This window comes from Trachurus japonicus, chromosome 6, assembly GCF_045865225.1.
Source record: "Trachurus japonicus isolate A0001 chromosome 6, Traja_1.0".
In the NCBI taxonomy this organism is placed as follows: Eukaryota; Metazoa; Chordata; class Actinopteri; order Carangiformes; family Carangidae; genus Trachurus; species Trachurus japonicus.
Window position 1 is genome coordinate 24,110,975 of NC_140912.1, and position 24,962 is coordinate 24,135,936.

Genomic DNA, 24,962 nt, shown 5'->3' on the forward strand with positions numbered 1-24,962 from the left:
ACTGGACTTGCATAGTTCCCCTTTAAATGAGACAACAAATTAAACAAACAAAAAACTTTTTCCGGTGGGGGAAAAGTGATGAACTCTTTCAAGATTATGCAACAAAATAGCAAAAATAAATAAATAATTCAACTGGAAGATAAATGATAAGGCTATGACGGGCTATTACTGCCTAAAAATATTTATGTACATGATGTTTGTTTGTTTATAGTCTTCTCACGTCATATACTGCCGCTGGAACTTAACAAAATAAAAGATTGCATGTGACTCAAAAAATTTGAAAAGAGCGTAGGACAAAGTTTAAGTTAGTTTCATAGTTAAGTTTAACAAAATCTCCTCTTGAATTCTTAAAATGGTTTTTTTTTTGTCTTTATTATGCTAAGTGTGGAAATATCTATTTGTTCTTCTTCATCAAAATGGGACTAAATGCGACCCCAGCTTTTTAAAGGTACGTTTATTCTGAAAACCCAAACCGGATGTTGTCGGTGTCATTGCGTCTGGCTTAACAGCAGTTGTCACAGCTGGGTAGTTGGCTCTTCACAAGTTGAGCAACAGCGGTACGTTGGCTGGGAGCGAGCAAATCGCTGCATGGATTTCCCCGGAGCTGCACATAACTTAAGGTGAAATTTTACACTTACGATAGCTTTTTTTTCTTTTATTATCTTATCTGAATGACAGCTTTATTACACCGACTACGCACTTATTTGGCTGGTTTGTATATGTGGCTGCAATTTTAACTTGTGTTGCTTCAATCGTAGGAGGCTATAGCCCCCCCCCCAAAAAAAAGTCGCTGCTGTGTCGGTTAAAACTTATTCATTGTATGTTGGCTGACCGTGTCGAAACCGCAGACAACGGGGGTTTTCATCGGCGCAGTAGCCTACACCGCTGCTTTTATATGTGTGTGTGCGTCTTAATTCATACTACGCAAGAGACCGTTTTGTTGTTGTTGTAGCGGAGCTGTGTGTGATTTGTGTTGCGTTTGAGCCTCCAACTCCAACTCCAAGGTGTGTGGTGGTGGTGGTGGTGGTGGTTAGCAGCCAGCCAGGGTCCAGCAGCAGCAGCAGCAGCCCCAGCAGCCCCAGCAGCAGCAGCATGGTGCTTTCTGGAAGTTTTTTCCACTCTGCGTCGTCGTTGACTGCAGCTCCACGGCTCCACGGCTCCACGGCGCTCCGTCCATTGATGCGGTGCCAAGTGCCATGGTGGCAGTAAAACTTCACAGGCTTTCACAGACCGATTGATTTAACGTGAAGTTGTGTGTTTGGTCCCGCTCGCGGTAAACAGCGAGCCCCCTGCTGTTTTGACACATGGATAAATGGGGGGAGGAGGAGAAGGAGGAGGAGGAGGAGGAGGCGCTTTGGGATGATACACAACACACACCGTTTGGAAAGTTGCTCACAAAAAAGTTGCTCCGGGGCTGGGGATGCCACTTGCGTGCGGTGCGGTGTTTTCATCCGCTGGTTGTATAAGACTATCTTGTATATTTTAGTATAGTCTGCTGAAATCAGATCAGATCAAATCAGATCTGATAGGCTGATTCATAGTGGTTTATTCATGTAAGACTTGGTTTAAACATAAAACGTAGCTATGAGCAAGATTTCTCAGTTTGTAAATATAACCACAGACTAGAAGTCTTGCCCAAGAGCCTTTCAGCACTAGTAGTTGCTCAGATATAGAATGAGTCAAAGTAGCCTAATCTTCTTGACAGGAACTTAAACTTCCTTGTTTCTCAGATAAGTCACAATCTGAAGCCTGTTAAAATAATCACTGAAAATGTACTCCTATTTACCAACTTCTCATGGTATTGGTGTAGTGACTAAGACATTTTTTAAACACTGAATCAGACCTTATACAAATAAAAATGTCCTTGAAATACAAAAAAACATGTTGGAATAGTTAGACTTGACATTACTTTTATATTATTCCTTATTGGACGTTTGGATTAAAGATTACGTTTTACGTTTGCTTAAATTATTCTCATGTTTTTAAAAACACTTTAATTTTAATTCCTCTATCCAGTGAATGAAGTGTCGGGGAATGTAAACTGTATTTTCCACTTTGCAAACTTCTTCAGTAAGCTGCAGTCTAGAGATTAAAAAAAAAAAAGTTCATGTTTTTCTTTTTGGCTTGTAGTACTACAACCTTAAAGGCTCCAAACCACATTAAGAAGGAAGAGGATCAAAAGGTTAAACAGCTCTAACCCATGACAGAGGGACTTTAATTGTCACCATGACCGTGACTCTGCCATTACACAAAGACCTCTTTCCCTCTCTGTGGACCAGTCAAGTGTGTTATTCATTCTACCCAGGAAAATAGACTCTTCTCTTCAGCCCTATTGGCCCCCAGGAGCTCTTTTCTACACACTCAGTATTTAGTTCACTCATCACAAACCCAAAGCTTCATATTTAAGAGCTGCGACAGGGTAGGGCTGGTATTGTTTTTCACTATGTGACTCACAGTGTGTGTGCGTGCGTGTGTGTGTCATCATGGCAAAAACTGGTCCTGGAGACACTGACTGAAGCAGAAACTGCCACAGAGGTAGTTTTTAGTGCTTCTGCAGGTGTTTATGCCAGCATGATGGCATTAAGATTGTGATAAGACTAGAAAAATATACAGTACTGGTGTTATTATGTAATAATGACGGGGTATTCAGGAGGAGGAATGTCAACAAGTTGCTGATGTGATCCCGTTACAAGATGGTCTCCACTTTCTTAAATCGTATTGTGTCCTCTGTAAGTTAAGAGTAAAACTAGTTCCCCACCATGTGATCAACCTATACCCAGGCTGATCTCAGGGCAGCCACATTTCTAGCTCTCGCCACTTTCTGTGTGTTGCCCCAGGAGGGGGTTTTGCGCTGCTCTCTGCAGAGCTCATCTGCTCCACAGCGATAGAAATGCTTCTTCACCCAGGATGCTGTGTGGCTAGACCAGCTGGCTGTTCTCTAACTGCTTTCTCACAGTCTAATATACCCCCAAGCCAAGCGCAGGATAATCACCCACCGTCGAGGACACCAAGCTACTTAGGCAGACTGAAGGCTTTGCAGTTTTAATCAGTCGTGGGCTGTTTATCTCCAGCTCGGAGTGCTCTCTGTGTTTTCCATTTGTACCTGGATTCTCAATGAATTACTCCCGGCTTCTGCATATGTTTTTTGAAGACAGGTGGTGGATTATGTGGTGGGTGTGATTTTCGGCTACCTCTTCTTAATGGGGAGGGATGATGGGTTTGTGCTTGGAAAAAGGGTTTTTTGAGGGGTTTTCTTTCTCTTTAGCTCTGTGTCCTCTTCAAAGCATTGTGTGCTCTGGTGTCATGTGTAGCCATGAGCAATTACAGGTATGTGATCTGTACAATGGTTGTCTCTCATGTTGGAAAAGTGCAGCAGACACCCACCCACAGTGGGAAAGCACTTTTTTTTTTGTTATGGCTCTCGTCACAATCCCGTTTCTTTACATTGCTTTCAGGTTTTAACTTTCATGTCCCAGTTTAGTAAGATTAGTCAAGTTGTGGTGCTTTCAAGTCCTGAATCGTCTCTTCTCTGTATTTTCTTGTTGCATGCATCACTTGAGATTTATGCTATTTATTGCTGTGCCTCAATTTTATGCATTATAAAAAGTAATATTTACTTTCTACACTTCCGGTCTGCTGGAAATAAGATGAAATCTTGTCTGTGCTGAAGTTGCACCACATGCCTTGGGGTTTCATGTAATTTGAGCTGTTTGGGCTTTAAATGGATAGATTCCACGCCGGCTGCCACTATTTCTTTTGTCTCTGCGTGAGCCCCGATTTAGCAGGAGTTCATTTCTCAGATCTGCGTGGTGTCATTTGTTGTTATCTTTAGGCAAACATTTAAACCACTTGGGCCCTGTACATTTTCTGCTGAAGTGAATGTGTCCCTCAAGCACTAATCATTGTAAAAACAGTGAGCTCATTTGTTGTAACAGGAGGAGGGGGAGAGAAATGGTAATGGCAAAAGAAAGTTAATCTGGAAAAAGTGTTGGTGGTAATGGTATTTTTTCCCCTCCTCTGTATGTTTTTTTTTTCTCCTGAGGACAACACCCACCAAACGGAAGCATCACAACACAACACCTATTTCTAGAAAATCTTCCAAGTACCAGAGTGCACATTATTGGACCACTGTAACTCACTAACAGCAGGGGAAAGGACTGAATATTAAGCAACCAGTCTTGTTTCCTGGTTCTCTCATTGATGAGAAGCAGAGGAGCGAAAACCTTTCTCCAAGCTCTCTGCAGGCTGCGGGGTCAAAGTCCAAACTGCTTCCCTGTAATAGTGCTCTGCCGCCAGCTGGGCCAAAGAGAAAGACCGCTTATAGGCTCCCCTAATGGGCCAAAGCTAGAAGAATAGACAGCTACCCTACCACCAAGGAATGTCACCTCTGTGACATTGTTATCATTCAGCTTCTTTATTGTTTTTGACATTATGGCTGCATTCTCACAGTTGTTTCTGGGAATTGTAGCAGCCAGTTTCCTTTCATGTTATATTACCAACAACTTCATGTTTAGAGGCGACTGATTGTAATTGACTTTGACTTTAATGCAGCATTCGTGAGATTTTATCGTCTTTGAAATATCGAGCAACACGTTAACACCTCGCTCATGATAGTTGGACTCAAACTCAAGGCGTCAGATAGTATGATGTGCATGGCTAAGCTTCTGTCAGCTTCAGAGTCCTCTTGGGACCACTTCTGGGATCATGGTTAACTTTAATTGGTGCGAGAGGGCGAAGACATATTAAATCCAGACGTCTAGGTTATCCATGTTCTTTTAATATCTGGTTTGATTCCTTATCTTCGCTTCAGTCTGGCATGAAATCGCATCCATGCCAAGTGTGTGGGTGCTTTGGCTCTGGTTCAGCTCGCTAGTGGCTAACTGCTTTCCTCTTTAATCCTAATTTGCTGCTCTGTATTTCTGTCATTCAAACTCATTCAGATACACCATAACACAATGGGTGAAATATGAAACTGCACAGCAGTTTCTAAAAACAGAGTCATTTAGTAAATGATGGGAAAATGTAAGTGGCTTTCAGTTAGTATGGCAAGCAAGAGTAGCCATCTGTCCACTGATGTTTTTCTTTCCACTGCCATTGTGAAAGAGAGTAAATGATAGGATACTCAGCATCTTTTTTTGTGCATAACCAGAGTTGGGCACCACTCAGGTCATTGCTACTGAATCAGTATCCAAGACTTTCTAGCTTTCACAGTTTTTTTCACTGAAGACAGCTGGTGAAACATTTTGCTTCAACTTTTTCAACTTATCTCCTTTTGTAACCTGGTGACTGTGACCACTCATACATTTTTTTTCTGTCTTATTCACACACCTTAAGAGTGTGGGTTCCCTCTGAAGCTTTTACGCCTCTTTTCAACCCTCGCATCACTTTGAGTTCACTCAACCTCACCAAGAATCTGGCGTGTCCTCGTCTGACTTTACTCAGTCTGATAAACTATTAAGACACGGACATACTTTCTGCGTCCATCGACAGCTGCAGACTTCTCTGCGGCTGGCGGACGCACATACAGTTACATTCATAGTACAGTTGGGGCCCATGTGGGTCTGGCGTTCCACACACGCACATTTCCCGATCCACTCTCCATGCCAGTTGGTGGAGGTAATGTGCCATAACATTGTTTGCTGACTGCTATAAAAATCGGGGAAGGAGAACAAGAGTAAGGCAAATAGAGAAATAATGTGCGACCACTTAATGAGAGGTCAATGCTATTTGGCCGTCTCTGTATTGTTGCCAACAAGTATCACGTAAATGTGGGTAATGCCGGAATCTCCTCGCATGACCTCCCCTCTAAACAGGAATGCATTTCGTTATCTGGAGCATGCACAGTCGTTGCAGTTTGCTTTGAGTACAGTCCATGCAGTCACAAATTATGGGTTGCACGTGGACGTCCACAAAGGGGTCCGCATAGACCCTGACAGACATGGGTGGATGATGACATTTACATCAGGCAGACCAAAGAAGACCCTTGTGGACATGTGGACACGGAAAGTATGAATTGGCCTTTAGTTGCTACTGTGCCCTTTAAAGGAGAACTCAGATTTTTACACATCAGTCTCCAGGTGTGGGAGTACTACTGAACAAAACGTTATATAAAACATTTTTTGGCTCCAGAGGAAGCTGTCTGAAGTCTAAAGAATTACCTCAAGTGACGCGACTTGAGTCAGCGTAACGTTGGTTGATTCTGAAGACTGAAAGTTTTAAAAATGATGGTGATAGGAAGATGTGACTCTAGCAGCTGGAGGCTTGATTAGCTGCTACTAGCATAACAGACAAAACCCTGACCACACTGTTGGCAGCCAAGTTGCATTGTGGTTTATAAAAGTGCCAGGTTAATACCAGAGTGCCAGCGCATTTCCTTACTCTACTAAGGCTACCCAAGAGTCAATAGCCAAGTTGCTCGAAAGTAACACGGCTAAACTCACCTCTTTTCGGCGAGAGTGGAAAAACAGACCCACAAGTCTGAGTCTATTTGTGTTGTTTCACTCTCACACCCCCTCTTCTTGCCTAATTCAATTTACTGGATTTACTTAGTTCTGCCCACATGGTTCAAGTGTGGAGGGGACTGCGTGGCATTGAAGGCAAAACAGCCTCAGGTCCAGCTCTCACGGAAGGCGGAGGACAGACGGCAAAGAAGCCTCTCGTTTTTCTGTAATTCCCCATTAATGAGAAGCACTGCTTTGACAGTTTCACATCGTCAAACTGCTAAACCACAGTTGGAAGTCCAGACAAGTACAGACCCTGGAGCAGGGATAACACAGGCTTGTCCTCAGACATTTTCCCATGGTGATAAGGACTTGGCCAGATGTTCGCAATACATATTCACACTCTGGCTTTGACTCTTTTTGCAAGTCAGAGACGCCCCAGAGAGTGTGTAAAGTGGCAGATCTAGAAAGGGCAAATCTGGTAAGGCATTGAGTGTGCCGAATTATGAATGACCCTGCCACCTCCTGATAATTTCTGTCTTAAAATACCAAGAAACACCAAGCCAAGGGGACAGTGAGAGGTTTCCAACTTGATTTAGCCCTCTTTGAAGTTTGGCTCTGTGAATGGGAAAACAGCATATAAGACACCAGTGTGTTCTCTTTCATGTAGCAAGCTGAAAGGGATGCTATTGAGCGTTTGAGGGAGACCTTTGATATGTGAGATGCTCGCTGCCTTGTGAAAGGATCGGGCTTACGATTTGAGTCAATATGTGTATGAGTGCTTTGATGCCTGTTTCTGCCGGACCGATGTTTTGTTGGAAATGTTTCATACAACAGACTTGGGGAATCGGCCGTGATGGATCGGTCCCATGACGGTCCTTATGACTCACATAAGTGCGTAAAGGTGCCCGCCTGTGCAGGAAAACACATCACACAATGACAAGTAGTGGAAGCGTTGCCCCCCCTTCCCTTATTTGACAGTCAGCGCCGGTGTCCTGTTTGTGAACTTGTTTGGGTAGTTTGAGTTGGAGCGTCCTGTCCAACGTTCAGAGGACATGATTAAAATGAAGGAAGGAAAGATTTGTCTTGATTACATGTTTCTTTTGTTGTGAAGCTTTTCGGTTTATAGTGCTGATGACTGACATTTCTTATTTTCCCAGAAGGCCCCGAGTAGCCTTCCGCCTGTTAGTCTGCATTTATGGGTTGGGCACACAAAGATAGTTATGCTGTAAAACCCTTCCTTTTGTATAATTGTGTTTTTATACAGCTGTTTTTATGTTTTTCGAAGGGCGGCCTTCGTAGAGCACTTGACTGTGGGTTGGCTGTTTATTAAAGATGAACACACAGCGTTGAGCATATGTGGAGAATCATGCTGCTGCATGTGTGTGGGTTCATGCTTTCCTGTGTATGCTACTAGTTAGAAAAAGAGAGAGAGAGGACTTTGCCCTCCTCTTCTATCTCTACCATCTGGTTTGTGTAGCATTTGACTGAGGCGTTAATCATTGTGCCCTGGGGCCACTCCAGCTCTGACAACAGCTGTAAAAGGGAGATGGACCTGTTGATGTCCAACTGTCCTTCTGTCTGTCAGCCCTCTGTGCACTAACTGTATCCATGCAGCTGGAAGGTTCATGACCGTGGTGTTTCCAGTTTCTTGAAAAACAGCTGGAACGACCTCCTCAGCCTTATTTCCTCCATTGGTAATGTCTCTCAGACCTCGGCTTTCTCGGAGTCACCCGGCAACTCTGCACTACAATTTTCTTCCAAGTATTTTTACATTGCACACACACTGCAAGGTCACTCCTGCTTGCTGAATTCATGTGGCCACAATGACTACGTGCTCAACTGTAGCCATGGAGTGAAAGAACAACAAACGATATGCTTGGTTCATGGAATATCTTAATCCTTTTATCCTGGCCCATTCTTGTACCACTTTTTATCATTTTTTGCAATTTCTTTGCTTTTTTTCTGTACAAAACCTAACACCCTCACTAATGTCTTCTCCCCAGTGGGATTTAACAGTGTTTTTTTTCAGTAATAACATTTCTGTTTGTATAATAAGGACTACGCAGTACAATATACATATTAACCTATAACGAAAACTATTAACAATTGCTTTTTGTTCGTGGCCTAAACTGAAAAGCTGTAGGCTATTTGGTGGAAACTATATCCTCATTTCTGTAAACTATAACATTGCAATTTTACCTTCATCCAATATTATTGATCTAAGTAATAGATTATGATCCCTGGTGGATGTCTAACGGCATCCCTGCCGGTTTTTCTGCTTGTTCAACAAGCGCTCAGCCATGTTCCTGTAAGGACACCTCATTTCCCAGCAGCTGAACTAATGTCCTGCTGAGAGTCTCCTTTTCAGGAAGACAGCAAGCAATAGCAAGTAATGCTGTCATTTTTTTTTTCAGGGACCTTGAAAGCAGCACTCAGTTGCGGTTCCTGGTGTGCAGCTTTTAATCTAACTTCTGGATCTATATTAAAGACAAAGTGAGGCAAAATTAGTATCTATGTGATTTTTCATGCAGGGTTTTGTTATTAATGTGCTCAGTGATCAAATACAATTCATGTTTATGGTCTGTTTCCAGTGATTTGCCTCTGGAGATATTTCCGAAGGGAAAAATCACATGGTAACTTGAAAATGCATTTCCTAAAGAAAATGCATGTAAATGCTTAAGGCTAAATGCCATTGCTGAAGCAATGTTGAAACAGATGAAGCTATAGAAAAGTGGAACTTTTAAGCTGACTGATTTATTGATTTAACATATAGCCTACTGCTTTAAGCCAAATTTAAAAGGGCTGAAGAAACTGTTGAAAATCCTGCATGCATGAGTTTAACAGTTGAATAGTTGGAAACGTTAAAGTACACACTAGGATCTTGACAAAATTACTGAAGCCATGCTAACAGAGCTGAAATAATAGTTAAAGACTTAAAGTAGAACTTGTACGAAGGAGGTTGATTTACATGAAATGGTTGAAAAATGGTTAAACTGTTAAAGGTTAGTATAAAAAAGTTGAACATTTTGAAAAAATGTATTTGAGTCATTGGAAAACTGACTGCTTAAGAACATTGTTGAAGCAATAGCTGAACAGTAATAGAAGTGGTAAGGAGGCTGAATGACATGAAGTGGTTGAGTGAGTCTTTTTCCGCTCTAAGCTTTTCTTGGCTCCATTTTGTTTTAACACACACACCTATAAGATCTATCAAATCCAAAGATGTGAGTCAGTGGGACCAAACCATTTTATTTTTATTTTTACCAAAATAGTCCTGCATTAGCATGCTACATTGATTGGATGAATAATCTGGATTCCTCACCAAATTTATTATTATTATTATTATTTATTTATTCAGGAGTTCAAAAAGTGTCACATCTGGTAATTCTGGTTCAAAGGAAAAAAAACAAAAAAAAAACTTACAAACTTAAATGAACTTGTTGCTTTCTCAAGTTCACTTCTGTCTCTCTGGTCCTGAGACAAACATGTGTAAAGCAGACGTGTGCAAAGTATGATTGATCCTGGAGGGGATGTAACGCCATCACTCACTGAACATTTCATAATTGAATTTTCATTATTTATGATACTGTAGCAGCTGTGATAGTTCTGTGGCGGTACGCAACAGATGGCCCCGTGTGAGTAAGACACTGATGAGATTTTTAAGCCTCGGGAGACTATACAGAAAAGTCATGGACCAACTATGTTACGGTGTTGTATAGATAACTCCTGGAGAATGCTAACGGTCTGCTGCTCTTAGATCGTTGTTTGGGTAGCGCTAATCCTGAAGGTATTAGATGCTAAAAGCAAATAGGAATGTGTAGGAGCTCTGCTTAAGCATCAGTGTCACGTAGTTACTTAAAGGTTAATTTGCTGTGGAAGCACACAATGAGTGATTGAACCTTCCCATCGCGTCCTTCGTGCTATGTATAATGTGGGTGACATTTAGGCGTTATTGGGTCCCTGCTGCTATGCCAAGAGTAGCAGCCCATGAGCTCTATTTCTGACACACTGTTGTGGTTTCCTCAGTTTATCAAAGCAGAGAGAGCACTGTGTTGTAGCTTATTATGGGCATGTTGGGTTTGGCCAGCGCTGCAGATGTTTGTGGAGACCCAGAATTAAAGCCTTCTTGGCCTGACCAGAGTGCTCATATACATCTTAGCCAAAGCTGTAGTCAAGCACACACACACACACACACAACATGTTAACAATAGAAACATAATCGGCGCATGGCAAGCGGTTGAAGATACACAAAGTGTGTAGCAGTATCAGTGTATGTAGTAACAGGGCCATGTGTTGTAAGGAGTTGTCAGCTGGTTGGGAAACCGTCTGTCTGGTCTGGTACTTGAGGTTTTGGGGTGTTTTGGCTGGAGCTTCAGTATTTTCAGCGTAAACCTCCTTTTTTTTTCTTCTTTCTTATCCATACAGTTCCTCTGGACTGACACACAAAGAAAAGCTTTTTGGAGTTTTCCATTCCAAGTTAATCATTAGGCTACTATGAGGGTGTGCATATTTGTGCTCGGGGTGGGTGATGCTATTTTAAAGGAAGGACATTGCTTTGTTCTGTGTGTATTTGCTCCAATTTTATCCAAACAAAAGATTCATGAGGGGGAAACATTTTCGATGCGTCTGGACAGTGGACACAGACGTCCAAGCTGAAGCGAGTGAGGCCCCGGCCTTTCTCCAAAATGGGATTTTCAGAATTCTCTTAATTCCAGGCAAGCCGCTCCTGTTGTAGAGGGGAAGTGCTGCCAGCAGCCGTTCTCTGCACTCTGTCTTCATATTGATCTGCCTCTGGGCTCCACAAATGGAGATTCCTTAAAGCCAGCCGTAGTCTAATGACATTACTCAACACCCCCATCACTCCCACCCACCCTCCAGTAATCACCCTCCCCGTTTTTAGATCTCCCTGCGCTCCACTTTCTTTCTTCCTCTCACTGTTATCAAATTAAAAGCTTTTCTATAGAGGGTTGGTCTTGGCCTGCAGGCATGGGGTACAGACATGGCAGCCAGCTGGGGGTGGAGTGATAGTCTGTGTGTGTGAGAGCATTTGTGGGGTATATTCTGTGCGTGCATGCATGTATGTGTCTACTCAAATAGGCTTATTGCTGCTGGAGCTAGTGAACCAGAAGAAGGGTTAAAGCAGTCCACAGACAAGCGGTCATGCAGGAGCAGGAGCTTAACTAAGACTGGGTGAGAGGAAACAAAGTAATAAGAGAGGGTGGGAGTGTTGCCCCAGCCCTGATAGGCAGCTAAACATGATACTAGGTCAGGGGGTATAATACAGAACTTTTAGGGAGTGGTTATAGATAGTGAGACAGAAGGGGCGGGGGAGTGGCCTCCGTGTGGGGTTGTTAGATGATATCAATTCTTTCTTTGTTACCGTGCTGCCTCTTGTGATCCTACTATAGCACATTATAGCACATAGGTGAGTGTGTGTGTGTCTGTGTTCAGCACATTTGCCTCTCAACCAAAATCTTTAAAGGGGGGAAAAAAAAGTCCTTTCTGTGAAGAGAGATACATACAGACAGAAAGCGACAGGATTCCTCAAGTGCTTTGGGATTTTCCCCAGTTCCCACCTTACAGGCTGAGGCACAGAGGAGTGGGAGGGAGGGACGGAGAATAATGGGAGGGATGCAAAGGAGGTGAGCTAAATAAGAGAGGAGGGAACAGGGGACACAGAGAGAAGCAGGATAAAAAAAGAGTCAGACTCCTGAGCATTGAGTTGAAGCAGGTGGTCAAAAGAGTCGGTGCAGATATGCTCTGCAAGTCAGTGAAGTGGAGTGTTGATTGGGTAAACTGCGGGGATCCTTTTAAAATAGATTTGATGCTCAATTTTTCAGCAATGCCCGGCTGTAGATGGATTTTGAGTTTGGCTCATTTGGCTGGTAAGTATCACTTTATTCAACAACACCACTATTAGGAGCTCATTGTGGCTGTTTTGCTGTTATCACACTTTATGTTTACTCTTGTGTGTGCGTGTGTGTTTAAGGCCAGAGGTGCAAACAGTTCATATACAAGATAAGATACATTTTGTTTTAATGGCAAAAACACACACTTTTAGTTTTAGTCATGTATTGGCATTTGGGAAATTTGGATGCTGCCATTCAGAGTTTGTAATAGCATATGAAGTAAATCTGCCAGAATGGTGTGGGCTAATGGTATTGAAAGGTCAGTTATGTTTTTTAAAAAGTCTAATTAAAGCCATGGTCTTGACTAAGATGTACTAGTTAGACCTTCATCTGAGTACAAATGTTTTATTTGTACTGGACACTTGTCAGAGCTCAATTGATAATAAGGATACAGGCTGTTTTAACAGCCTACTGCAGCCAGGCCACATTAAATGTTGGCTGTAATGTGACTTATTTTCAAATAAGATAAAGCCATTCATAACATGTGCTGACAGTAACTGATGATGTCTGTTTGATTAAGAAAAGAAACAAATTGGAGTGTTAAGATAAATTAATATGAAACAACAAGTGTGAGAGAAAAGGAAAGTCTAAATGTATAAGAAATGCCCTCTCACAGCAGTTAACTGACTGGTGATTAAACCTAATTAGAATTTTCTAACTGTGCTATTAACGAAATGTAAACACACCTGATCATGGTTGAATGAAAACTCATTAGCGTTTGCATTCCCTCTCACCAACCCCTTTCACCTTGACACAATAGGGTTTTCAGTGACTGGAAAGCCAGAGTCTGGAGAGGCGCGTTATCAGCCACATTGACTCACAAGAGGCTACATGGCTGAACTCTGCTGCACTCCATTGTTGTACTGTTTGCATGAGCTAGAATGATAACAGTCACCTCCCAGGGCTGTTAGCTGGCTTCATTGTGGACAGAGGGGCAGTCTTCCCTTAGTTCACCCTATATATAACACACACACACCTTAATGCAAACACTAGTGCAAACCCAGCCCAAGTTGCATTTGTGTTAATCCATCCATGTGACTTCTTGGCTGTCCTCCGCTCCGCAGATGAGCATTAATACTTTGTAAACTTACTGGAGGTCTGGAGTCCACTGGTGTTGAGGCGCTGTTAAAAAGTGCTGAGGTACCGTATTCCTTTTCCTGTGAATAAATGAATAATGACCGTGAATGCTTTGATAATAGATTTCACGTTTGAAGACATCGGTTGCAGTGCTTTTTTTTTTCTTCCTTCTTTTTTTCTTTCTCAGAAGCCATGAACTATTCGTTTCTCGTCATCCTTTTGGTCTTTTAAACTTAAGGGACTTATTCTGAGTCACCGTCCTAATTAGGTGCGGAGATAAAAAGAGCACTTCACATTTTGGCACTGCAAAGCCATTAGACCCTCCAGAAATAAGACAAGGTCGTCTTTCCTGCTCCAATGTAAGATGTAGTGTGTCCCTCCATCGTATCTACTCGGAGGCACTGCTCTAAAATAACGGGCAACAGGTTGACTATTCACTTAACAAGGCAGCGCGGTACAGGAGGAGAATATTAGGAGCAGACCAGTCCTGCTGCTGCCGCTGTCTTTGAAATGTTAGGTCGGTCACATGATTTGCGGTGAAAGGCTGGGTCAGGGGTCACAGTGACGGAAGTGGGCTTAAGATTACAGGCTGGGGGGTAGGGTCAGCACGGTCAGGGCTGCCTTTCAAGTAAGCAGTTGACAGAACACAAATCCAAACATTAAACTTTTTTTATTGAGGTAGTTTAAAGAAGTTCCACGTTTTATCCGGTTGTCAGTGACAGAGGGAAATGGTGTGTTTGGGGAAAAATGGTGCCAGAGGTCTGATGGTGTGCTCATCTGGAGGACAGGCCACGTAACAGTGTAAAACATCTGGTAGGGATGAACACAGGAGGAATGACTGATAGTAGTTAAATAGTAATTATTTGCATGTGAAGTGCTTTATGGGGGTTAATGGGGTTGAATTATCAATTAAAGCACCGGGCATGTTTGTGGACGTTTAAGTGTAAGAACTGAAAGGAGTTAATGTGTCATTTTAATTGAAACTGTGTGTTTGAGACAGTGCAGAGAGAGAATTTGTAAAGATGTGACCCAAATTCACCTGGGGTGGCACAAATTGAAGCAAAGACGTGTTGGCGTGAGTTGAAAATGTTTCATCTTGAGTGGAAAATTCGCGTGTATCCCGCTGTGTGAGCGTGTTTCACAAAAAAAAAAAAAAAAAAAAAGATTAGTCAGAGAGGTTGAGCTGAACACAACAGACACTCTTCTGAACATACATCCAGCGCAGCGCAGCCGTGGCGAGCTGCTAGCCCACAGCTAAGAGAGATTTCAGACGAGTGGTGAAATTTGCGTCAACCCGAGTCATACTTTAAAACCCAGAAAACCTGGAGGACACGTTGAGAGGACGTTGTCTGGGAGGAACCTCTCTTGTGACACCATTCACTAATGCATCTCTTCCCAGGACTCCCGTGGTGAGTCCCAGGTTGGCACCGACGGAAAAACGCAGAGGTGGCGGCGATATTACAGAGACATCGCAACCACGACGCTGTTCGTTAGGAGTCGCTCCATCTCATCTTGTTTGTGTTTTTCTGTGAACAGGCGAGGACAGCCTTTAGAGAAAAGGTTTTGCAGGAAGCGAGCCAGGAAAGCAGTCGGCATAAAGGCCGCTCCTGTTGTCGCTCCATGCGGACGGCCGGGTCCTTCAATGCGAAGGAACTCAAAGGGGAGGAAGGCCACAGCGCTGCAGCCATTCAGCCCGAGCCAGACACACAGTCAGACCCTCCTGCTGAGGTTTCTGCAGCCACAGCCTCCACTGTGCTTGTGGCTCTGATGTCATCTCAGAGCAATTCCTTCCCTTCTTCTCTTCCAAACCCTGCTGCTGTCTGTTGGGAGACCCCACGCCCCTTTCCGACCAACCACACACACACGCACATATGTGTGTATCCTAGCATCTATATGAACCGTGTTAATAAAAGACTTGGAAATGGACTTGATACCTCACTATATCGCATTACTCCCTGGCACAATGTATACAAAGCCTGTTTTGTATTGTGAGAATACCGCTCAGTCATTAGCAGCATTTTTTTGGGGTTGGGGGGGGGCAGCTGAATAGGGGTTGGTAATGGAGCAGTGGGAGAGCTGACAAAAGCAGACCCCCCCCACCACCATCCTCTGCCTCTGCCCCCCCCCTCACTCCCTCCTTTCCAGCCTTTACCAGCTTGGCTCGGATTGTAATGTTTAAACACGTAAGGTGACAAGGAGAGTTGTTTGTCTTAACCGTGTGTGTGCGTGCGTTTGTGTCTCCAGGGGCTTTGGGAAGACGATGAAGGGCATGACTGGAATACATTGCAGAGTCAGAGGTGTCATTAAGCAAAGCGGTTGAATGGGTGTGTGTGTGTGTGTGGGGTTGGCCGAGTGTGTTTTCGTGAGCTCGAGAGCGCCGTTCTGCTTCCGTGAAATTGCCACGAACGTTGCGCCGGCTAAAGAGTATCATACTCGAAGCAGACATTGGATTTTTTACCTCACTGGGTGGATAAATTGACTGATAATCTGTAACTCTCTCTCTCTGTTTCCCTTGATCCCTGCTGCCACCGACTTTCAGACAGCCCTTCCATCCTCTCTCTCCCCTCGCCAGCGTCCTCGCTCTCTGCCTTGCCACCGCCACTTTGGGTCAAGACTTTAAGCAACCATTCAATTTACAAAACCCTGGAATCTGACTCTGCAATTCGGGCAGCTGTCCAGACAGACAAGCCACGACTGCTCGGGTAGACAAATCAGATTTCTCTATTCTATTTCTTACCACTCTGGGCCCCCCCCCAACCCCCCCCCCCCCCCCCCCCCTCCATTTCCAGTGAGAAAGTCTGCGAGGGAGTCAGCTGGGGCAGCAATAGAAAGCATTCATACTGAAATTCAGTAGACCCATAGAGGCATAACCAGTCGTGGGCAGATATATCAAAAGAGTCCTCTTAGAATGCAGGTCAGAGATGAAGCTGACCTCGGGGGCTGAGGGAGGATGAGGAAGAAATGCAGAGGCGAGGGAGAGGGAGAGGGAGGGAGAAGGTACATATACACGCAGAACACGAGGGCAGGGGGGGGGGGGGGGGGTTGTAGTGGCCAGACAGGCCGTAGGGGCAAAGGCTGGTCCCCTGATGGGTGTCTTTCAGTGTGCCCAGGCTGGGTGGGAATGAGATCTGACGGGTGTGAAATGGTCCTCTCTCTGAGTGACCCAGGCCCCTGCTAGGTCCAGCACTGCTAACACTGTTGCTTTGTCCTTCACATTCTCAAAGAGTCTGTATTTGAAAGGGGCTTGTAATGACTGACTGGGGAGTGTATGAATGCTGGAGGAACTCTGATGGCATCATTGCCCGCATTCAGTTAACATCTTAAATTATAATGATGTGAAAAAGGCATAAGAGCGTTTTATTTGGACATTCTGGTACTGACTTGCACAGTCAAGCACTGTTTATTTTTTCTTTCTGTGTTTTTTAACTAATTATAAAATTTAATTGTGTGAGTTTTCATTATCCATGCAGTTTCTTATTTTTTTTACAAAGCACAAAAGCTACAAGTCCTGCATGAAAAGTTAGATGATGATGATAATAATAATAAGTAGTACCCGTTTTGCCCTTTTTTTTTACAGTTTCTGTTTTTGGTCCTTGCTTTCCTTGGACTACAATGTGAATCTGATCAGATCACTCACTGAGCTGAGTACATTTCTGTGATTAGCAAAGTCGTGTTGGAGATGATGACATCCATTTTTGTTTGCTGGGAGAGAACAGATGGGCAGCATTGGCAGAGAGATGTCACACAAAATGCAAATATAGCACCTTGTTGTTTATGTGTCTGCGGCTGTTCTGACTGTTCCTGCTCTTTCCCTCTGCTTTAAAAGAACACACGCTTGATTCGGTAAAGGATGACGACAATAATAATCTTTCTTTGAGGAGGGGGGTTTGTGGTCATTAGAAGCAGACAGATCTGTAAATGAACGCACACTTCCTGGAGACGGACTGATTAGTTAACTGAAGACATGTTGCTCCATCAATCTGCCTCCTCTATTGTTTCTTCACAGCTTAAATCTCTTTCAGCCAGTTCATCTGATATGGTTATTGTCGTCTAAATTAAAGTCATGTCAAATATTTGACCCTTGAGACAGAAGCTGCAGAGGACTGGCATAGATAAACTGTGACTCATCTTGTGTTTTTCCCTTTTTTTTGGTCAATTTCTTCTGATGAAAATCAGTTGCATTCACTCTGGAGAGCCTGAAAACGCACAACTAGAGTGAATAGAGCAAAATGAACACACAGCATCTTTACAGCAAGGCCAGTAATGGAGAATGTCATGTATTGTCGATGGAAGAGTTGTCTTTCAAGGTGTGGTTGACTCATGTGTCCATGTAGGACAGTGTGTTCAAGGTTGTAATTGTTGTTGTTGTGTGAGTGTCTTGACACACAAAACTTACAGTCATGTGCACATGGATGCAGCTCGACCCAGTGAATGACTTTTTTTCCCCCCTTTATCTGGCACGACATTAACGTATTCAAACCTAGCCTGGTAAAACATGCTTCCTGCTTCCTGCCTTATCATCTCTCTCTCTCTACACTGTGATTTCCTTTCAGGTGCTAAAGACTATGTCACGTGCAGTCGGTTCAACAATTGTAGTAACGTGCTGAAAATTTCTAGAGGGAGGACTCGCACGTCCTTCTATAGCTGCAATCAGACCTTAATAATACAGATAATGACAGGGTCGGGCAAGGGAAGGCTGGAATTTTAGATCCTCCCTCTAATACTAGAGTTATTATCCTCAGTGAAAGGGAGAAAAAGAAGGGAAAGAGAGATGGGAAATTAGATTCCTTTTGAAAGTTTGATTTTGATTTCTTCGAAAACCTCCAGCATGCATATTTTGAAATGTTAAAAAAAAAAAGAAAAAAATCTGAGCAGAACAGCAGAGGGAGAAAGAATTCTCTTGGCAAATGGTTTGGTGTGTTTGCCACGTCGCTCCAGCTGACTCATCTCTCCTCTGTCTGCCTGTTGTTATTCCTGCTGTCCTGAAGCTACTGGTGAAGAAATCTCAAAATACATCAGTTTCATATCTATGCTGCGACTGTCACTGCCATTTTTTTTTTTGTGTTTCTGGAGAATACACCGGAAGACGCAAAGATTGTGGATTCTGTTGTGAGAAAGCTGTCACGTTGATATGATATCCCCCCCCCCCCCCCCCCCCCCCCCAATGCACAACATGGCCTCTGACAGCCAGGTGTAGTAACCTGGGAATGACCTGTCTAATGAGGCATGCCTTGTCTGGAACAGCAACAAATTATAGACTATATAAGATATACAGCCATGTAGAGGCTGTTTGCAGCTGTGTGTCATGTTTAGGTGTTTCTTTTTTTTTTTTTTTTTTTCCTTTTCTTTACCTTTTCAAGTTGCAAAATCTCCTCATTTCCATTTCTCACTGCTCTTCTCCTCCTCCTTTGCTCTCCCCTTCAGATCAGGAATGCTGAGAAGAGGATGAATCTTCCAGGTCATCTGAGACATCCACGTGTCTTCGCCGCTGTCCCTCCCCGACAGCCCTCTCGTCCCACCGGGGCGCCATCTGCCTCCCCACGCTCCCCCCTCCCCTGCCCCCAGTAGTAGTGGCCATCCCAGAAGGGAGGAAAGGCGAGCCAGCCCCTGTAAATATGCCTGGATGGAGGTCTCAGTGGCGTCTCGTCCTGCTGAACTCCCTGACCTGTGGCCTGGAGATCTGTGTGGCAGCTGGGATCACATACGTTCCCCCACTGCTGCTGGAGGCTGGAGTGGAGGAGCGCTACATGACCATGGTGCTAGGTAAGAGAGGCTGGCTGGCTGGCTGGCTGGCTGGCTTGGGTGGGTGGGAGGGTGAAGACCGAAATAGGGGGATCAGATTACCAGACCTCTTTGCTTCCTCATAGCGTGAGTGTCTGTGTGTGTGTGTGTGTGTGTGCAAGTGGACATGTTTGTGCTTCTATCTCATTCTCTTTCACACAAATGCATGCTCTGTCATCATTCCTCCCTCCCTCTGTCCCTTTCTGACAGGGTATTCATTAAACTTGACAGGCAAAGGTGGTCTTGTTCACATATACCAGGGTATCCGCGGGGTCTTGAAAAGTATTAAAAAGTGATAAATCAATTTTGGGAAAATTAAGACCCTTAAAAAGTATTAAAAAGTCTTTTCACAACTTTATAAAGTCTTAAATTCCGAAAGTATTTTTTTTGAATCAGCTGTCCAAGAGTTTGAGTCCTAAAAAACATTGTAAAAGTGTGTGAATTTATTCATTTTATTAAAAAACAAAGATGGACCGGTACATAAAAAAGAAAAGAAGATTGTTGTTTTTGTTTTTTGAGAGTGGAGCAATGTTGTTTTTGATAAACTTAGCCTTTTATTTATTATCCTGTTGTTGATGTTAAGTTAAAAGTGTCACTGATATAAATGGTTACAGCTTGAAGCGGCGGTGACGTATTGAAAAATATTGAGAAGGTCTTGAAAAAGTCTTAAAAAGGTATTAAAATTAACTTAAAGATTCCTGTATAAACCCTGTATGCACACACATATTTGCACACCCAAGGATAGACTGTGGAACTGTTAGGATTCAACTATCTCCTCTATGCCTTGTTTACAGACCACTTGAGATATTGTTTCTCGTCTGAGTGTTTCAAATTATACATTTTTAGAGTCCTTGAGTGCCACATATTCACCTTGCATTGTGTGTTTTCGAGGGCAGAAAAGAAATTATATTTAATTTTACTTCTGCTGAATGCTTTGTTTGCTGCGGCTACACTGCAGCCATAATACAAATGGGAAATAATTTCTTTTTTTTTTTTGCTATTAAATTCACCAAAAATAGTATGAACCAGAGCAGACTGGGCCCTCTGAAGAGTACATGTTTTTTTGTGTGTGTGTGCAAATTTTCTTATATATAAATGATGGGAGTTTGTCCACAGGTAGCCATGTTTTTGTGGTTGTGGGGGGTGGAGGGTTACACTATGCCTCAGGGCTCCAGTCTTCTTTCTTTTTCAGGTCATAAAGACATAATTGAGGTCGTTACACTAATCAGTGGCCAAATCACCTGTTGTTTTGTTGAGGTGGTAATCGGCCGCTAATTGAAAGGCAGCAGGAGAGCAAACTGCCAAGAAGGGAGGGAGGGAGGGAGGGTGGGGGGGGGGTGTGAAGGTGGAGGTGAAGCCGCGATCTTCCACACTGACACTTGGACCTTGTTCAGACTGTATTAACCTGCGTCTGTGCTGATCCAATCACAAGTTGTCAGCTCTAAGCTCATCAGTTCACACCTGGCATTACAGCGTGTCTCCATATGTGTCTCACTTGTGTCCTTTAGAGATCAGCTCTGTAGACGTTTGTCAATGCATTAAAGAGAGAGAGAAAGATAGTGACTTTTGCAAATCAGTGTGCTGCCGTCTGATGTTGTAAAGCCATTTGAAGTGATACATTTCTTAGGTAAAGTATGAAACAGTGGTGGGAATGATCAGACTGTGGCGGAGGACATCGGTTGAATAAGTGGCCCTTCGATGTGGTCTTGAGGCCCAGACTAAATTAATCTTCGGTATGCAGTGTTGGGCACGTTACTTTTTAAAAGTAATTAGTTAAAGTTACTTTCCACAAAAAGTAACTGAGTTAGAAACTGAGTTACTACATGATAAAAGTAATTAATTACCAGGAAAAGTAACTATTGCGTTGCTTTTTTTTTTTTAAATGCTCAAATATGTCTACTAAGACTTCTCTCCCTAACCCCGTTTATCTGTAATTAACCAACTTGATCAGTACTCACACACAGACAGGCTCCGCGTCATGCTTTATCACTCCACCTATATCAGCTGTTTGGATCAGTGGCGTGTGAAAGAGGTGGGGTGATAAACGTCTTTTTTCCGACCAGTTGATGAACTGAAAATAATGTGTAGGTACCGTATATAACGTACACTTAAAGAGGAACTAGCTAAGCAGGATTATTCCCGTGGCTATGCTACATTTTTTACCTTAATTAAAAAGCTTCGGACTAATTGTGATAGTTAACTACATGACTTGTGACTTGTTACGAGTGAGAACGGAGGCTCTCTGCCTTCCACCTGACGTCTCATGGCTGAAAACCAACCTTGCGACATCAGTGTCGTGCTTGGCCCGCCGCCCCGGTGTCCCAGCTCTCGTCCCTGCGGCACCGCGACACAAACGCGCTCCGTAACCCGCAATCTTTTGTTTATGACAGTTACGTCATCCACCGCGCCATGTACTGATTTTAACCCGCTTTGTAAACAAATGCACATGACCAGGCAGAGGGTTAGCAACACAGAGGAAAAGCCACCAGACTTACATACTAGTTCCTCTCTAAACAGGTGTATTATTATCTGATGGTACTTCTTGAGTCAAATAATGCTGATAACGGCACATGGCGTTGTAATGGGAGAAACAGTAACGTTTTTGATTACTCGTTACTGAAAGAAGTAGTGCCGTCCGAAACGCCGTTATTCCCATCACTGAATGTGCATTCATACCTGAACTTAAAGCTGTCTAGATCACCCAAAGTAACTATAATCAATTAAATGTATCCTCCTTGCTGGTTGCTTTACATTGTGCTTTACATATCTTTCTACTGGTCTTCATGAAATCCTCTTCCTTCTTTTGTATGGTGTTTTGTTGTATTGTATGTTTCACATAATACCCACTCTGAAACAAGTGTCTGTCTGAAACTTGCAGAAAAATATAGGCTATAACAGGAAAAGGACAAACAAATATAGAAATTCAAACGTGGTTTTCATTACAGCGGCACTTCAGAGGTATTGAAGATCTGGGAAAAACAATAATTCTTTTTGAAAAAAGAAAAAAGATGTCTGTGTTCCTCTGACATCAGGGAGTGTTGCTCATTAGAGCCGCTGAAAAGCTCAGAGAAACAATCAGCTGTTAAATACCAAACATTATTATATCTGTCTGAAACTATTTTAAGGTGTAGACAATTCAGCTGGAGTCTAAACAGTGAGTCAACTGCAAAACAGCAGTTTAAAGGAGATTTGTTACGCAACATGTGTTTAAATCTTTGTTTTACATCTTCTGTTGTGTCCTTTGACGGGAAAAGGGTTAAGGTTTGAAGTTAAAACAATTTTCAACTGTCTTTTAGAAGTGTAGTTTTAGTGAAACACCTGTTGGTTACAGATACAGGTGGGGCAACAGTGAAACTTCACTTTGCCCTAATACTACATTTGTGTGAGATAGATATAGTGATCCACTTACTTTTAACATACAGATCTTACATGAAAAGACTTTTTTAACTCATTGCAGATAAACAACAATCTGGAGTCTCTCATGTTGATTTTTATTTGTGGCTTTACTTGCCCTCGACCTGTCAAAGAAACATTTTTCATCAGAACTTAGCAAAGCTATTTTAAAGTCTTAATGAAACATGAAGACAGACATGTTTCTATTTTGACAACGCTTGGCTCACAAATGAGTGGCATGTGTACATACGTGCAATTAGCCTCACCCATATGGTATATATTTGAACACTGTAACTGAGTTTACTTGTAAGTGATGTGAATAGTTGCATCCTGTCAGACCAAATGGCATTCACATGGTCTTCACTAAAGGCGCCTCTTTGAGACATTGTCTTGTGACTGAACAGATACAATCCTACCAAACGGAAAAAGCTCTGTGTGGATGACAAGAAGTGACTATTCAAGTATAAGGATTAAACAATATACACTTCTGCTCTTGTGTGTCTCTAACAGCTGCTGGTGATATGAAGATAAATGATTTCATTGTAGAGTTCCTCCCAAACAGCCTGCCCTGCACTGTAAGCCAATCTGGAAATGGCACTCAACCTAATTCTCATCTCGCTGTATTATAATGGAGTGCCTGAGTGTTATTTGAATGAAGATAGATATTGTGTCTTGGGAGGCTTAAAGCTAATTTCCCCGAGCAGCAGTGTCAGGTTCTCAGACGGCTGCTTTCTACTTTATCTAACGGCCATTTGTTGGTTACTTCATCCTCCAGTTGTTACTTTCTTTCTCTGGTTTCCTCTCTGTTACTGGAGAAGATATTTAGTGCTTTTTAGCACCAAGGTGTCCATTACTACATGTTTTTTTTTCCCTAAAAATATATTTAGCTTTACATTTAAATAACCAAACACATTGTGGAATGTGACACGCTTTATATTGGGGGTAGGATCATGTGAGGTTTAGGTTTGGCAGCAGACTTATTTATGTATATGTTTCTGTCAATAAGAGCTGGAGAGCATGCTTTGCTGTGTGTGTGAGATACAATAAGGAGTACTGATTGAGGAGGGTGTTGGTGTGAGACAGTCAGTCTTACAGCTGTAGACGGTGAGGATTGTAATGATGGGCCCCCACAGCTGCAGAGGGAAGAAATGTGGTGGAGGGGATGACTGTCTGTCTGACATGTCTGGCTTTCTCAGATATCCTGCCCGACTCCCTGTCTGGGTCTGGCTGTCTCCCAGTATACCTGGCCGGATTTTCTGTCTGTTTTCTCTTTTGTGCCACAGTTTAGGCTTAATTGTTGTCTCCCTGTGGGTTTCAGACTGTAGACAGAGCACAAATGGATCCTGGCTAAGTACCTCCAGCCTTGCTTCTTCACTGCAAATGTTTTGACCCCTAGTTACAGCAGTGTGTTGATGAGCAGGTCGATCCTCACATTATTTGTATTTTACGTCCATGGGCATAAGCATGAGGTACAGGCATGAATTCACAATGCAGCCTTTCGCCGAGGACATTTTAATGAGAAATGCTGAATGAAAACAAGGGTGCTTATCGGTAATGGAAACACAACAGGGTGCTTTTTTTAAATGTCAAACTCTAGCCTCAAGATCTGGTCATTTCAGAACAGCCATTGTGCCATGGTGTGCTCCAATTAGCCAGACCTTGCCATGTGGGGAGGGTGGAGGGGGGGTTGAGGTGATGATGGGTTGCCTTGAGGCAGCAGGCCATCTGTAGGAATCATCCCCAGCAGCCAGTAATGATTCAGAGGGGCACATACAGTACTACACCCCCTGGTAGGACAGCAACAAGACGGGACTGGTGAAAGGCAAAGTGACAAATACTCATCATGGAAGCTGCTGGAAGCCACTGAAGCTCAGCAGAGATGTCAGACGCTAGGCATGTGGGTTTTTGGTGTAAAAATCGTCCCATACGTACGTTTATTTGAAAAAATAATGAGAGATTTAAGGTTTTGTGCAAATGGTGTAACTGAAGATTTTTTTCCCCCCTGCTGTTTCTGTTTATGAACTTATATTTTCACACTTGTTACTTTAGTGTCTTCGGTCTTTCTTCTGTACAGATTCTGTAGTTTTTTTAAATTTACTTTCTCTGTGTGTTTCCCTGCTTCCGTTCACAGGTATCGGTCCAGTGCTCGGCCTCCTGTTTATCCCTCTGATTGGCTCAGCTAGTGACACATGCAACAGCAGTTATGGCAGAAGGCGGCCTTTCATCTGGCTGCTGTCTTCAGGAGTTCTTCTGGCACTTTTCATCATTCCCCACGCTGACGTCCTGGCTGCCCGTCTCACCTGGGGTGGGCGGACCCTGCAGGTAGCCCGCTTGTTTTTGTGTTGATTGTGGGTTTTTGTTG

The 24,962-nt window shown here is 43.2% G+C and overlaps 1 protein-coding gene across 2 annotated transcripts in view; it reads left to right on the forward strand.

The window, feature by feature from the left end:
• The first annotated feature begins 493 nt into the window (after positions 1-493).
• Positions 494-24,962, forward strand: part of LOC146986223 (solute carrier family 45 member 3) — a 32,120-nt gene continuing 7,651 nt past the window's right edge. Inside the window, exons 1-3 of one of the 2 annotated variants that reach the window (XM_085779932.1) lie at positions 494-620; positions 18,851-19,189; positions 24,732-24,922. In XM_085779932.1, the coding sequence (XP_085636058.1) occupies positions 19,042-19,189; positions 24,732-24,922 (339 nt within the window). In that variant the 5' untranslated portion in view covers positions 494-620; positions 18,851-19,041. Of the gene's footprint in view, positions 621-12,302; positions 12,326-18,850; positions 19,190-24,731; positions 24,923-24,962 lie in introns of those variants that run through there. The other variant, XM_085779934.1, reaches the window with a different exon arrangement.